The sequence below is a fragment of the Vombatus ursinus genome, unplaced genomic scaffold (genome assembly GCF_900497805.2).
Source record: "Vombatus ursinus unplaced genomic scaffold, bare-nosed wombat genome assembly UNPS02014175.1, whole genome shotgun sequence".
Lineage (NCBI taxonomy): Eukaryota > Metazoa > Chordata > Mammalia > Diprotodontia > Vombatidae > Vombatus > Vombatus ursinus.
The window spans coordinates 881496-896190 of record NW_020953953.1 but is presented as its reverse complement, the minus strand read 5'-3'; the positions used below and the strand labels follow the sequence as shown (position 1 = coordinate 896190).

Genomic DNA, 14695 nt, shown 5'->3' with positions numbered 1-14695 from the left:
AGAGAGAGACAGAGAGAAAGGGAGAGGGGAAGAGAGAGAAAGAGAGAAGAGAAGAGAGAGACGCAGAGAGAAAGAAAGGGAAAGAGAAGAGAGACACAGAGAGAAAGAAAGGGAAAGACAGAGAGAGAGAGAAAGGGAGAGGGGAAGAGACAGAAAGAGAAGAGAAGAGAGAGAGAGAAAGGGAAAGAGGGAGAGGAAGAGAGAAGAGAAGAGAGAGAGAGGCAAAGAAAGAGATACACAGAGAGAGAGAGGAGGGGAAGAGAAACAGAGAAGAGAGAGATACACAGAGAGAGAGGAAGGGAAGAGAAACAGAGAAGAGAAGAGAGAGAGGCAAAGAGAGAGAAAGACAGAGAGAGAGAAAGGGAGAGGGGAAGAGAGAGAAAGAAGAGAAGAGAGAGATAGAGAGAGAAAAGGAAAGAGGGAGGGAAAGAGAGAGACAAAGAGAGAGAAAGGGAGAGGGGAAGAGAGAAAGAGAAGAGAGAGAGAGAAAGGGAAAGAGGGAGAGGAAGAGAGAGAAGATAAGAGAGAGAGAGGCAAAGAGAGAGATAGAGAGAGGAAGGGAAGAGAAACAGAAGAGAAGAGAGAGAGAAAGGGAAAGAGGGAGAGGAAGAGAGAGAAGAGAGAGAGAGGCAAAGAGAGAGATACAGAGAGAGAGAGAGGAAGGGAAGAGAAACAGAGAAGAGAAGAGAGAGAGAGAGGCAAAGAGAGAGAGAGAAAGGGAGAGGGGAAGAGAGAGAAAGAGAGAAGAGAAGAGAGAGAGAGAAAGGAAAAGAGGGAGAGTAAGAGAGAGAGAAGAGAAGAGAGATAGAGGCAAAGAGAGAGATACACAGAGAGAGAGGAGGGGAAGAGAAACAGAGAGAAGAGAGAGATATAGAGAGAAAGGGAAAAGAGGGAGGGAAAGAGAGAGAGAAAGGGAGAGGGGAAGAGAGAGAAAGAGAGAAGAGAAGAGAGAGAGAGAAAGGGAAAGAGGGAGAGGAAGAGAGACAGAGAGAGAAGAGAAGAGAGAGAGGCAAAGAGAGAGAAACACAGAGAGAGAGAGGAAGGGAAGAGAAAGAGAGAAGAGAAGAGAGAGCCAACGAGAGAGAGAGACAGAGAGAGAGAAAGGGAGAGGGGAAGAGAGAGAAAGAGAGAAGAGAAGAGAGATACAGAGAGACAGAAAGGGAAAGAGGGAGGGAAAGAGAGAGACAGAGAGAAAGGGAGAGAGACAGAGAGAGAGAAAGGGAGAGAGACAGAGAGAGAAGAGAAGAGAGAGAGAGAAAGGGAAAGAGGGAGAGGAAGAGAGAGAGAGAAGAGAAAAGAGAGAGAGGCAAAGAGAGAGATACACAGAGAGAGAGAGGAGGGGAAGAGAAACAGAAGAGAAGAGAGAGATACAGAGAGAGAGAGAAAGGGAAAAGAGGGAGGGAAAGAGAGAGAAAGGGAGAGGGGAAGAGAGACAAAGAGAGAAGAGAAGAGAGAGAGAGAAAGGGAAAGAGGGAGAGGAAGAGAGACAGAAAGAGAAGAGAAGAGAGAGAGAGGCAAAGAGAGATACACAGAGAGAGAGAGGAGGGGAAGAGAAACAGAGAGAAGAGAAGAGAGAGATACACAGAGAGAGAGAAGGGGAAAAGAGGGAGGGAAAGAGAGAGAAAGGGAGAGGGGAAGAGAGAGAAAGAGAGAAGAGAAGAGAGAGAGAAAGGGAAAGAGGGAAGGAAAGAGAGGGAGGGAGAGGAAAGAGACAGAGAGGAAGGAGGGAGAAGGGAGGGGGAGAGAAAGAGCGAGTGAATGAGCACAAAGGGCTGTGCACAGAGATGGTCTCTCACATGATGAGTCAGAGACAGAGAGAAATGAAAAGAAACACAGAGATGGTCCCTGAATGGAAAGAAAAGCTGGCCTCAGAAACAGACAGGGAGAGACATTAGATCATCCAATCCATTTATCGTCCTTTGTAATTGTTTGCAGAAGAGGAAAGGGGGGGCCGGGGGGGGGGGGGGGAACCTACCCAAGGTCGTACAGTGAAGCACGGGTAGATCCCGGGTCTCTTTCCTCAACGTCTGGGGCGCCCCTGATGCAGACGTGATCATTGGAGAACCATCCTCAGATCCTGTAGAGAAAGGAGCTGGATGGAAGAGATGGCAGGTTATGGCAGGGTGTGCGTGTGCATGCATGTGTGAGCCCCTAAGCCCACCACCCCCTGGGTCCAGAAGTCCTCCCCTCCCCCACCCTGCACCTCCAGCTGGCCACCGCTCATACTTACCCTTGTCCCCTAGAACCTGGACTCCAGATTCCTCTGGGGTCACACCCCCTTCCTTGATGCTCTCCACTTCTCCCGCATTATGGCCACTTTTAAGGCAGGAATGCTGGGGTGCACAGAGGGGAAGTGACTTCCCCAAGGTCACACAGTGAGTCAGGGGGAGAGCCCAGCTCCCCCACCTTCTGGCCCAGGGCTCTCTCCTCTCCACCTGGGGATCCAGAGTCGTTGGCAGAGAGCTGATGCAGAACGGAGCTGGAGAGGGAAGACAGGAGAAGATGGAAGAGGGTGGGTGGGTCCACCTCTCGGCTTCCTCAGCCAGCCATCCGTTGGCACCATGGAGAATAACAGAACGTCCAGACCTGGGATCAGACAAGAGGCTGCCCAGCCTGGGCATGAGGGCCCAGGTGAGGAGAATCAATCAAACACCCACTACATGGGCCAATAGGCCGGCAAAGGAAGCCCCAAGCTCCTCAGGCTCAGGAGGGAGGCCAACCCAAACCTAGAACCTCAGAGCTGCAAAGAGCCCCCAGGGGCCCCCAAGTCCAGCCTTTCCAGGCTCCAGGGGAGGGAAGGAGGCTCGCCTCCCAGGCAGCCACCTTCAAATGGGATGCGAGGAACGGCCACGAGGAACGGCCGCGTTTGCTAACAGGCTGAGCACTCAGGGAGAGCCCAAAGGGTGGCAAAGTGCTTTTCAAACATGACTTCATTGATCCTGGTCCATAACTGCTATTATTATCCCCATTTTATAGATGAGGAAACTAAGGCAAACAGCGGTAAAGAGATTCGCCCAGGGTCACACAACTAGCAAGTGTCTGAGGTCATATCTGAACACAGGCCTTCCTGACTCCCAGTCTAGTACTCCAGCCACTAGGCCACCAGCTGCCTTTGCTTTAATGTCTGAGTAACTCACCTGATCTTCACAATGGCCCTAGAAGGGAGGTGCAATTATTAGCCTCATTGGACGGATAAGGAAACTGAGGCTCAGGGAGATGAGGGACTTTCCAAGGGTCCCACAGCTTGGAAACGCCTGAGGCTAGATTTGTACTCCAAGTCCCAAGGCCCTTCCCACGATACCACACTACCTTGAAAAGTGGTCATCCCACCCGTGAGAGAGCAGGGCGGTGTGGTGGACAGACCGTTAGAGCAGGGTTCAAATCCCCTTGGGCCTCACAAGCTCTGTGACCCTGGACAAGTCACTTTACCTCTGTCTGCCACAGTTTCCTCATCTGTAAAATGGGGGGGGGGGGGGGCGGACCAGATGGATCCTAAGCTTCAAATCTAGACTTCTAACGATCAGGGAACCCCCAGCCCTCCTCGTGTGCCCACTCCATCTGAGGATGCATCCCCCTTACATCAAATCCTCAGTCAGATGCTTGCACAGAAAAGGATCCCTTGGGGCCCCTCCCTAAAGGCGACCTGACTTTGAAAACTCCCCTTCTCTGGGCCTGTCATTGGCCAGCCCTGCATCGGCCCCACAAGAGTGGCACTGGAAGCAGGCCTTCCCTGCTCGAGGCCAGGTAGACACTATTGTCGGCTGGCCCTGTCTCCCGCGGCCCCGCAGGCCAGGCTGTGAACAACGGACCCATTCTGGAGGCTGCTACCGCGAGGGTTCCCGAGCTCCCAGGAAACAGGACCCTGATCTCCTAGGGCAGGAAGCCTCCCCCTGCCTGGCCAGCCAGCCACTCTCACCTCTTTCCCCCAGCACTTGAGCCCGGCTGTCTTCCATGGTTACTTCTCTCAGTGGTCCTGTCTTGGCCTCCCCAGGTGGCCTGCGGCTCTGGTGCGGGCTCTGGGGCCCTAGGGAGGAGGCGAAGCTTGGGTCACAGAAGAAGCCTGGCTCTGGAGATTCCAAACTCCACTGTCCAAAGTGTGGGCTGGCCTACGCAATGTTCTAAGGGCCCTCCCGGCTCTCGGGCCTATGATCGACCCGGGGTGGGTCCCAGCTGCTCCTCACGGCTGACCTCTGGATCTCCAGGCCCAGCTCCTGCACCTTCCTCAAGGCTGCCGTTGGAAGAGGCAGGAAGGCCAGTGGGAGGCCAAGAAACAGAGAAAACGTCTTCTCTGTATGGCAGAGCAGAGAGAGTGGAAGAGGCCAGGGTGGGCAGGCCCCTGAGATGGGCCCTTCTTTTGACCTGGTTAACAGGGCTCCGGCCAGCAGGCACAGGGCTGGGAGTCACAAGGCCCGGGTTATCCAGTGTGGCCCTCTCTGTCTCTCAGCCTCGGTATTCCTCTGTGGATAACGGGAGCTCCCATTTCTACAGATGTCGAGGTTTATGAAGCACCTTCCTCACCCCAACCATGTGAGGTTGGTGGTTCAGAGATTATACCCCCATTCTACAGATGAGGAAGGTGGCTCTCAGCTGCTGACTGAGCTGCTGTTTGCACTTCCACGTACTTCAAAAACACATCTACGGAATCACAGGTCCTGAGAACTGGATGGAGCCTCAGAGATCACCGATTCCAAATCCCTGATTTGGCAGATGGGGAAACTGAGGCATGAAGCCCAGAAGAGACTTGCTCAAGTTCCCGTAGTGAGACTCACCTCCCTGTCACTAAGCTCGGACACAGATAGACCTAAACCTTCACACGTGCACACACACCCCTAGACCATGGACTAAGAACTGGAAAGGACTAGTCCAACCCCCTCATGGCGCAGAGAAGCAAACTGAGTCCCAGAGAGGGGTCCCCAGCGGTTGGTCAGTGGCACGGTCGAGATTCGCACCCGGGTCCTCTGGCTCCTGGGCCAGCGTGGCCCGGGAGCCCGGGAGCCCGGGAACCCCTGAGGAAGTTCTTTCAATGAAAGACTGAAACTGACTGGGAGGTAACTGACGGGCTGGTCAGTTTCACAGACAGCACCTGGATGGCGGTGGGGGGGGGGGGGCTTGTCTTACTTCGCCCCGCCCCCACGAAGGGGGCGGACCCTGCCCGGCTCCTCGCCTCCCTCCCTAGCCAGAGGCCCCTTGGCCCCGCCCCTCCCCACCTCCGCCCAATCCCCGCCCCCTGGGCCCGGCCTCCTTTGCTCCCGTCCCCCGCCCCCTGAGGTCCCCCTCCCCCCGGCTTCCCTCGGCCTCTCTCTCCCCCGCTACATCCCCTCCCCCTGAGATCCCCCGGGGACGACTCACCCCCCGGCCGCGCTCGCGGCGTCCGGAACAGGACAAAGGCCGCTTCCTTCCTTCGCTCCCTCCCTCCCTCTGGGCCCGGGCCGGGTTCCCACTACGCCTGCGCTCGCGGAGCACTCGGACTCCGCTACCCAGAGGCCTTCGCGGCGCCTCCACGGTTCTCCAAGGAATGAAGAGGTCGCTATGGATTGTGGGAAATGGAGTCCAGCGGGCTCCAACTGGGCCAAGGGGCGGGACGGGGGCGAGAAGGAGGGAGGAACGTGGAAGGGGGGGAGGAGCTGGAGATGCGCAGGCGCTTTGACAGTCCCGTCAGGGCTTGGAGAAAGGTGAAGCCCAGCGTGTGTATGACGTCATAGGCTGACTCCTAGACCTGAAGAGGAATGAAGAGAGGGAAAGGAAGGGTCAACACACTAATTAAGCCCCTACTGTATACCGGGCACTGTGCTGAGGGGAGGGGAGGGGAGGATAAGGAAAAAGAGGGGAACCCTAGTCCTTGAGCTAGCACGGGACTGCCTTTTTGGGGGGGTGCAATTATGTGTCTGTGTTTGTGTTGTTTCTCTGCGTGTGTGTGTGTGTGTGTGTGTGTGTGTGTGTGTGTGTGTAAGTGGGTCTGGTTCTGAGCCTTTTCTGCGTGTTTGCGCGTTGTGTGTGTCTGCCGCTGCCTCCCGTTATCTCTTCACGTTTGTGTGTCCGTAACTGTCTCTTGGGGCGTTCCCGTGAGAGGCCTGACACGTCTTGGGAGGGGGTGCGCACCCCGGGGGGTCGCTGAGCTCCGAGCGCTCCGGCTCCCCAGGGTAAACCTTGCTCCTGGTAACTTTTCAGCGCTCAGCCAATCAGCAGCCTCTGTGGCAAGCGGGAGGGGGGGATGCGCCGGGGGTGGGGGGGGGGGGGGGGGAGCTGGGCGGGGGCCCCGGGGGGTATCTGCCCTGAGCCGCAGGGCAGGGGAGACTGCCCGCGGCTTCGTTCGCTGTCCGAGGGCCGGTTCCGTCCCTGCGCGTCGGGGCGCTTTGGGGCGCTTCCAGCGCTGGGTGGCAGCTGTGTAACTGGCTTTGGAGCCGGGAGGATTGACAGCTGCGACGAGTTAGGACGTGGAGGACTGACTGATACGGCTTAGCTCGGGTTGGATTTCCAGCTTTGCTGGGGGGGCACGAGGACCCCGAGATTGGAGGGCCTTTGCAACTGGTGAGACCAGAAAAGCCCCCAAGGTTTCACCAGCAAGCAGAGCCCAACCCAAACCTGGTGAGGACGGGAGCTGAGTAAGACGGGGGGCCAGCACACCCCCAGAACGACCCACTTGATGAGCCCGGGGGGGGGGGGGGGTAAACTGGAAGGAGCCAGGAACCAACTCATCTCTCGGCTACACAGCACCCAGAAGGGAGCTAGGTGGGCACTCTGAGAAAGGAGAGAAGGGTTCTTAGGGTCAGGGAATGTGCCCTCCCTCCCCACGGGGTTAGATGGGGAACGTTCTGAGCCCACTATCCTCAGAGGGGAGAATGTGCTGCTGGACTTCTTAGTAATTAGTCTTTTCTAAAAGCTCATTGATTTCAACTGGCTAATTACTATTGAGTGAGATTAGTGAGTAAGAACTTGAGAATCTGGGGTCACTCCTTTGTTGTCATTCGCACATTTCTGACTCTGTGACCTCGTTTGGGGTTTCCTTGGCAGAGATATTGGAGTGGTTTGCCATTTCCTTCTCCAGCTCATTTTACAAGTGAGGAAACTGAGGCAAACTGGATTCAGTGACTTACCCAGGGCCACACAGCTAGTAAGTTATCTGAGGCTGGATTTGAACTCTGGTCTTCCTGACTCAAGGCCCAGTGCTGCCTAGCTGTCCCAAGGTACTTCCGCTACCGTATTAAACACTGTCTCATGCTCATTAGTTTAAGCTTTCTTTGCAGGAATGCCATTTTCCTCTTAAGATTCAGCATTCAGAGGAATGTCATGAAAAGGGGATATGTATACAGTGACCGATATCTTTCTTAAGCGTAGATGGCCCCACTTCTCTGTGGTGTACGGGCTCCTGGCTTGGTGATGTGTGGTAGCATGATTTAAATTTCTGCGTTCACCTGATGCATAGTAAACTTATTTTTTTTCCCAGCGGCTCACTTTTATTCTGTGTGTCTTTTTGTTTGTTTTTTTTTTTAAGTGCATTTCTTGTAAGCAACAGATTCGGAAATTTGATTTTCAAATCCAATCTCTTACTCTTTTTAGTTGTACTGGATTGTTTAATCCATTCAGGTTTTAGGTTATGGAAGTTAGGTTTATATATTTCCTCCATTTGTCTCTAATTTTTTTTTTCCAAATTAGGATTTCTATCCCCTCTTCCTCTATAAATACAGTACTTCTCTCTTCAGTTACTTTAGCTTGACCTATTTTAGGGCCACCATGTTCCCATTGGTTCTCTTTTACCTTTTAGCCTTTCTTCCCCATTTCTTCCCATTGGCCAAGGGTTGTTTAACTTATTAAGCTAGGTGACAGGATTGGTAGAGCACTGGCTCTGGAGTCAAGAAGCCCTCCCTGCAAAACCAGCCTCACACGCTTAGGAGTTAATGAGATTCTGGGCAAGTCACTTAACCTCTCTGGGCCTCACTTTCCATTTTAAAAATGAGAATCACAACAGCACCTGCCTTGTTGTGAAGCTCAAGTGACAGAACCTTTGTAAAGCGCTTTGAAAACCTCGAAGGGCTACATAAACGCGCACTATTGTTATTGTTCATTTTCTTCCTTTGATCTTATTTAATTCTTCCCCTCTTTTCCCCTTCTTGATTAATTAAATCCCTCCTCCTCTTCTTCACATCAACTTGTTTTATTCATTAATTATTAAAAGGTCATTCTCTGTGCCTTTTTCTTTTCTTTTTTTTTTTTGGTGAGGCAATTGGGGTTACTTGCCCAGGGTCATATAGCTAGTAAGTGTTATGTGTCTGAGACTGGATTTGAACTCAGGTCCTCCTGAATCCAGTGCCAGTGCTGTATCCACTGCCCCACCTAGCTGCCCCTCTGTGCCTTTTTCTAGAAGGATTTCTTTCCCTCATTCTCGTCATTATTTAATCTTCCGTTTCTGAACATCCCAGACCTCTCTTTGATTCACGGCCTTCTTCAGTCTCGGTATATCGCATGGAGCTAGGGCTCCCAAAGCACCTAGTGTGCGTCTTTGTTTCTTAGTTATTGCCTTGGATCCTGCTCCTTTTTCCTCTTGTGCTTCACTCTTAGCAGTACTCATTCCTGAAGGTGATGGAGAACATATTGCCCCATGGTAGGAATTTTGATCACACAGTTCATTGTTAACCTTACCCTCCCCTGGTCATTCTGTTCTCCACTTGCCATGAAATCTCTCTGGGTCTATGCCTTCCAACTCCTCTGGGTGTCAATTGCCCTCAGAGGCTCCTATTCCCCTTTTTCTGAGGTAGTACGAGTGATCTCTGAGAGCCCTGCAGAATATATCCATTGTGAGGTCCCTATCTCCCCCAGATTTAACCACTATGTGTCTTGGAGTTTGCAATATAGGGTTTTTCTCTTGTGGTGATCTGTGAATTCTTTTGATTGGTTCTCTGCTTTCTGTATTCAGAGCTGGGCAGCTTTTAAAATATTATTTCTTGCATTATCATGTTCAGGTTTTTTGAACTGCTGTTTTTTCCAGAAGACTTATAATCCTTAAATCGTCCCTATGCATCCTGTCTTTGAGATCAATATATTGATTCTGTTGTTTTTTTTTCTTTAAATGGTATTGACTTTTGCTTCTCTTCTTCCAGATTGTCCTCCCCTGCTGTGTATTTACATTCCCAATCAGTTATTCTCACTTTTGTTTCTTTGGTAAGACTTGCCACCATGGATTCAAGTTTTTCTGTTCTGCCAAAGAGTTCAGCTGAGCAGGCCAGAAATTCTGCTTTCCAATTCTTATTTCTCTTTTAAACTATTCAGGAACATCCTTCAGTGGTTCCGTGCTCCCTTGAGCATCCGCAGGGTCCTCTGCCTCATCCAGTACTGATTCATTCTCCTTTGTCACGCAATGTTTATTCGTGGATGCCTGAATTCTCTTACTTGATCTGGAGGCCATTTTCCCTTCTGTTGGTTTAATGTGCTTATTATGCTCAAGGTTTTTAATTGGGTTTTCGTTTTCCTGAGATCTTTGGTAATTTCATTCTTTTTTTGCTTATATTCCTCTATTGCTCACTTTCTGACTCACTGCCATTTGATGGCAGTTTTCCTGGAGGCTGGATCTCAAAGCTGTCTCAGCCTCCTCTCATGCTGGACAATTCAGTTCATCAGCCTCTGTCTCTGTCCCAAGTGACTTTTGGGGGAACGAGAATAGCTCCAGTTGGATTCTGGGCTCTTTCTCTCAGGCTTAGAGGAGTGCTCCATAGCCCAATACATGTGCCACCCCAGTTCCTTCTATTCCTCAGTTCTTTGGCCCACTCTTCTGTGGTACAGATATCCCTTCCTTTTTTCTTTCTCTCCTTTCCTTCTTTCTCTCCTTTCTTCCTCCCTTCCTTTTTAAGAGACAGTTTGTTTTGTTTTCATATGACAAACATTTGAAAGTTGCTTCCACTTTGTGAGAGCTCTCTTAAAACCAAGTAAAATAGTTAAGTAAAATTAATAACCCAGTAACCTCATCTGAAAGTGCATACAACTTTCACATCTGTAGCATCCTCCACCTCTCTATTTTTTAATTTTTTTTTTTATTTTGGAGGCAATGGGGGTTAAATGACTTGGCCAGGGTCACACAGCTAGTAAGTGTCTGAGGCCGGATTTGAACTCAGGTCCTCCTGACTCCAGGGCTGGTGCTCTATCCACTGCGCCACCTAGCTGCCCCCACCTCTCTGTTTTTTAATGAATAATAATCTATACTTTCTTCCCCCTCCCCACTTGAAAAAAAAAAAGGAAAAACAAATTTCTTGTAATAAATATGCATAGTCAAGCAAGACAAATCCCCTCAGTGGCTCTATATGCTAAAATATATATCTCATTCTGCACCCAAAATCCATCAACGCCATCATGCATGGATGGTGTGCTTCCTCATGAGTCCTCTGGAATCATTAAGATTCTTTGTATTGTTCCTATCAGGTTTCAAAGTTGTTTTTACAGTGTTGTTATTGTATAAATTGCCTTCCTAGTCCTGATCATTTCATTCATCAGTTTATAAAAGTCTTCCAAATTTTTCATTTTTAAACTGATGTTATCATATGAATTGTTCTTCTGGATCTGCTCACTTCACGCTGTATGAGTTCATGCAAATTTTTCCATGTCTTTTTGAAATAATCTATTTCCTCATTTTTTTAACAGTCCATATTTTTTAATAACCTGTCACATTCATGGACGACTTATCCAGCCTTTCTTCAATTGATGGACATCTCTGTAGTCTCCAGTATTTTTTGTCACCACAAAAATAGCTGATAGAGATATTTTTATACACATGGGTCCTTTTCTTCTTTCTTTAATCTCTTTTGGGTTTAGGCCAAGCAGTAGAATAGTTGGGTCAAAGAGCATGTACCATTTAATGACTTTTTGTATACAATTCCAAATTGCTTTCTAGAATGATTGTACCCTCTTATAGGTCCAGTAAGAATACAGCAATGTGCCTGTTTTCCCACAGGCTCTCCAATATTTATCATTTTCCATTTTTTTTCCACTTTCCTTTTAGCACAGTATCTAAAACTAGCAGATTAACACTTACTTAATCAATGTTTATTGAATTCAATTGTCATCTTTGCCACTCACAGTGGAATCTCAAAATTGCTTTAATTTGCAATTCTCTCATTAGCAGTGATTTGGAACATCTTTTCGTGTAACTATAAATAGCCTCAAGGATTTCTTCTCTTGAGAAATGTCTGTCCATTCCCTTAGACAACTTGTCAGTTGGGGAATGGCTCTTTTCCTTATAGATTTGGATCAGTTCTTTATATATCTTGGAAACAGGACCTTTATCAGTGAAACTCGCTGCAAAGATTTTCACCTAGTTCATTGTTTCCCTTTTAATATTAGCTTTATTTGATTTGTTTGTAAAAAAAAATCTTTTGAATTTTATGTAAATAAAATTATCCATTTTGTCTCCTATGATCGTCTCTATTCCTTGTTTTGGGGATCAACCTGTCTCCTATCTATAGATCTGGCCAGTAATTTTTTCTATGTTCCTCTAATTTTTATGATGTAGATCCTTTTATATTTAAAGGACATACTCATCAGTGTGTGTGTGTACATACATACATATACAGATATATATGTATATATGTACGCACATACTTATATAAGTATATGTATACATATATAAAGTAAGCATATATAGATGTAGATGTATATGTATATATATATAAAGTATGTATATATATATATGTACACACATATTTATATATAAAGTAAGTATAAAGTATGACGAGAGATCTAACTTATTCCATACTGCTGTCCAATTTTCCCAAGGATTATTTTTTATTAAATAGCGAATCCTGATCCCAATTTCTGGGGTCTTTGTGTTTATTGAATACTAGGGAAAATATATACGAACTTATGGAGAATGGAGTAAACAGAGCCAGGAGGACAGTCTATACAATAAAAACATTTTAAAAAATCTTTGAAAGACTTAAGGACTCAGATGGATGTAATGAGCAGCCACAATTTCAGACGACTAGTGATGCATCACACTGCCTCCTTCTGGACAGAGAGAGGATGGATTCACACCACAAAATAAAACATATACTTTTTGGCATGGCCAGTGTGGGATTTTTTTTTTTTTGCTTGACTGCATATTTGTTACAAGGATTTTATTTTGTTTTATTTTCCTTTTTTCTCAGTTGTGGAGGGGGGATGAGAGATAGTAGAGGATTGGTGGGGATGGGGTTCCTTCCTCCTGTCTCCCTCCCCACCACATGAGAAGGAAGGCCTGAAGGAATTAAAAAACAAAACAAAACAAAACGGGACAGCTTTGAAATTGACATGTTGAATTTGTCATATATATATAGATATTTTAAAGCAATTATTTAGTATTTTATTTTTCCACATTTACATGTAAAAACAATTTTTAACATTTGTTTTTAAAACTTTCAGTTCTAAATTCTCTCCCTTCCTCTGTCTCCACCCCCTCCCATTGAGAAGGCAAGTAATTCGATATGGGTTACACATGTGCAGTCATGCAAAACATCCCCATAATAGCCATGTTGTGAAAGAAAACATAAACCAAAAAACTCAAGAAAAATAAAGTAAAAAAAAAAATCTGCATTCAGACGCCATCAGTCCTTTCCCTGGGGGCAGATGGCATCTTTCATCTTAAGTCCTGCAGAGGCTGTGTTGCTGAGAAGAGCTGAGTCATCCACAGCTGAATTTGTCATATATTTAAAAGAAAACTAAGCTTTATGTAGAGATTCACAGTTTCACTAAGGTCCTGTTTTATAACGTGGATGGAAATATTTATTTTATTTGACATTTGTTGTCAGAATGAACAAAAATGGAAGGAATTCAAGTCACTTGGCTCAGATCAACTTACAGATGTGATTACTGAGCCACTGGCAGTGATAATTGAAGTCACTGAAAACCAGAGAGATGCCACAAGGTTGGAGAAGGGCAAATGTCCTGGTTTCAGAGAGGCCAAACACTCTGGGCTAGTGAGATTGGCTTTGATTTCTGGGGAAATGTATCTTCACTCCCCCGAGCTGCCCCAGGGTCGGTTATTCTTGAGGTCTCACCACCCACCATGATGGCTGTTGCCTCACTGCTCATGGCTGATCAGAGCCTTTTCTCCTCCCGTCTGTCTCTGCTTTACTCCTTTTCTGTGGATTCTTCCCCCTCACTGTAGCCTTCCCCAACCCCTTCCTCTCTATTCTGCCTCACTTTTCTCCAGTAACAAAGCCATGTATCATCAGCCATGTCTGCATTCTGCTCAATCCCTGAATTCCTCGTCCACTGGTCCTTGGCACCCTCTATACCTCACCGGACCCCAACTGTGGCTTCCTGTACCGTCGGTCTTCTCTGCTCCTTCTGTTCCTGAAAGACATTAGACGAAGGACCATGACCATGCTGACTCCACACTCAATGTGATGCTGCCTAATTTCATCTTGGTCCTCAATGCGTTTGGTTTTCACAGTACTTTGGTTCTTCTAAGCCAATTCAACCCAAAGCAAAAAGTGCTTTTTGGGGGGATGTGTTCAGAAATCAACAAACATGAAATAGAACCAGTGTTTCCACATAGTAAGTAGAACCAAAAAAAGAGAGAGGATTATACATGAAACTGAATCTCTATTACATGCAGCTTCCTTTTCCTTTTAAGTATTTACTATATTCAACATATTTTAACAGCCTTACTCTATTCTTTTCAATAACCCTCATTTCCTTCTTTTCTCTTTCTTTCTTTGGTTAACTCTATGTCTAGGCTCTCCTCTCTTTTCCTCCCTGAAGTTCAAAATAACAAAAACCCACTACCTCAAAACTCATAATAAATGTAAATAGTCAAAGCAAACTCCCACTACGATTTGCCCCCAAATGTGTGTCTCATTCTTCGCCTTGAGTTCCTCTACACTGGGTCCAGAGGGCGCAGCATGCTTCATCCTTGGTCCTCTGGAGGTGTGTGTTGGTCACTACTTTCATCGTAGTTCAAAGTCTTTCAAAATTGTTTTTCTTTACAATGTTGTTATTGTATAAATTGTTGACTTCTGGTTCCATTTATTTCACTCGGTATCGGTTCATAAAAGACTTCCCAGACTTCACTGAAACCATATCTTTCATCATTTTTTATGGCACAATACTATTTTATTATATTCATACAGCCCACGTGGTTCAGTCATTTCCTAACTTATGGGCACCCCCTCAGTTTCTAGTTCTTTGCCACTGCAAAACCAGCCTCTATCAATATTTTTGTACATATGATCCTTTCCTTTCTTCATTGAGATGGGTTAGTTTGCTAATGTTTTGGGCACCGCTCCAAATTGCATCCCAGACCGGCTGGACCAATCACAGCCCCACCAACGTGCCTCACGTGTTCATTTCCCCATGGCCCCTCCACTATTGGTCATCTCCTTCTTTTGTTGTCTTTGCCAATCTGATGAGTGTGAGGCAGGACCTTAAAGTTGCTTTAATCTGTAGTTCCCTAATTTTTAGTGATTTGGAGCATTTTTTCATGTGGTTCATCTACCCTGTAGAGGGCACTGTGCCAGATGGTGGTGATACAAGGATAAAAGAGTCTCTGACACCGAGGAGCTTTTATCATACTGAGTGGATTCAATGTGCAAACAGACAAGAACATGAATGCAGTTTTGAGCAGACAGAACACGAACAACAAAGACATCTGGGAAGGCTTCCTGTAGGAAGTGGCACATGAACTGAGGCTTGAGGGGGATTCGGGATGGAGGTTTGCAGGAACATCTTCCAG

The 14695-nt window shown here is 47.3% G+C and overlaps 1 protein-coding gene across 3 annotated transcripts in view; it reads right to left on the bottom strand.

Moving 5' to 3' along the window:
* LOC114041543 (zinc finger protein OZF-like) overlaps positions 1-4099 on the bottom strand; it is a 42299-nt gene extending 38200 nt beyond the window's left edge. For all 3 annotated transcript variants that reach the window (XM_027860044.1, XM_027860039.1, XM_027860040.1), the window contains exons 1-3: positions 3917-4099; positions 2231-2479; positions 1976-2092 (exon numbers count right to left, since the gene is read on the bottom strand). In XM_027860044.1, coding sequence (XP_027715845.1) covers positions 1976-2092; positions 2231-2479; positions 3917-3953 — 403 coding nt within the window. In that variant the 5' untranslated portion in view covers positions 3954-4099. The remainder of the gene's footprint in view (positions 1-1975; positions 2093-2230; positions 2480-3916) is intronic.
* Between the last annotated feature and the right edge of the window lie 10596 nt (positions 4100-14695).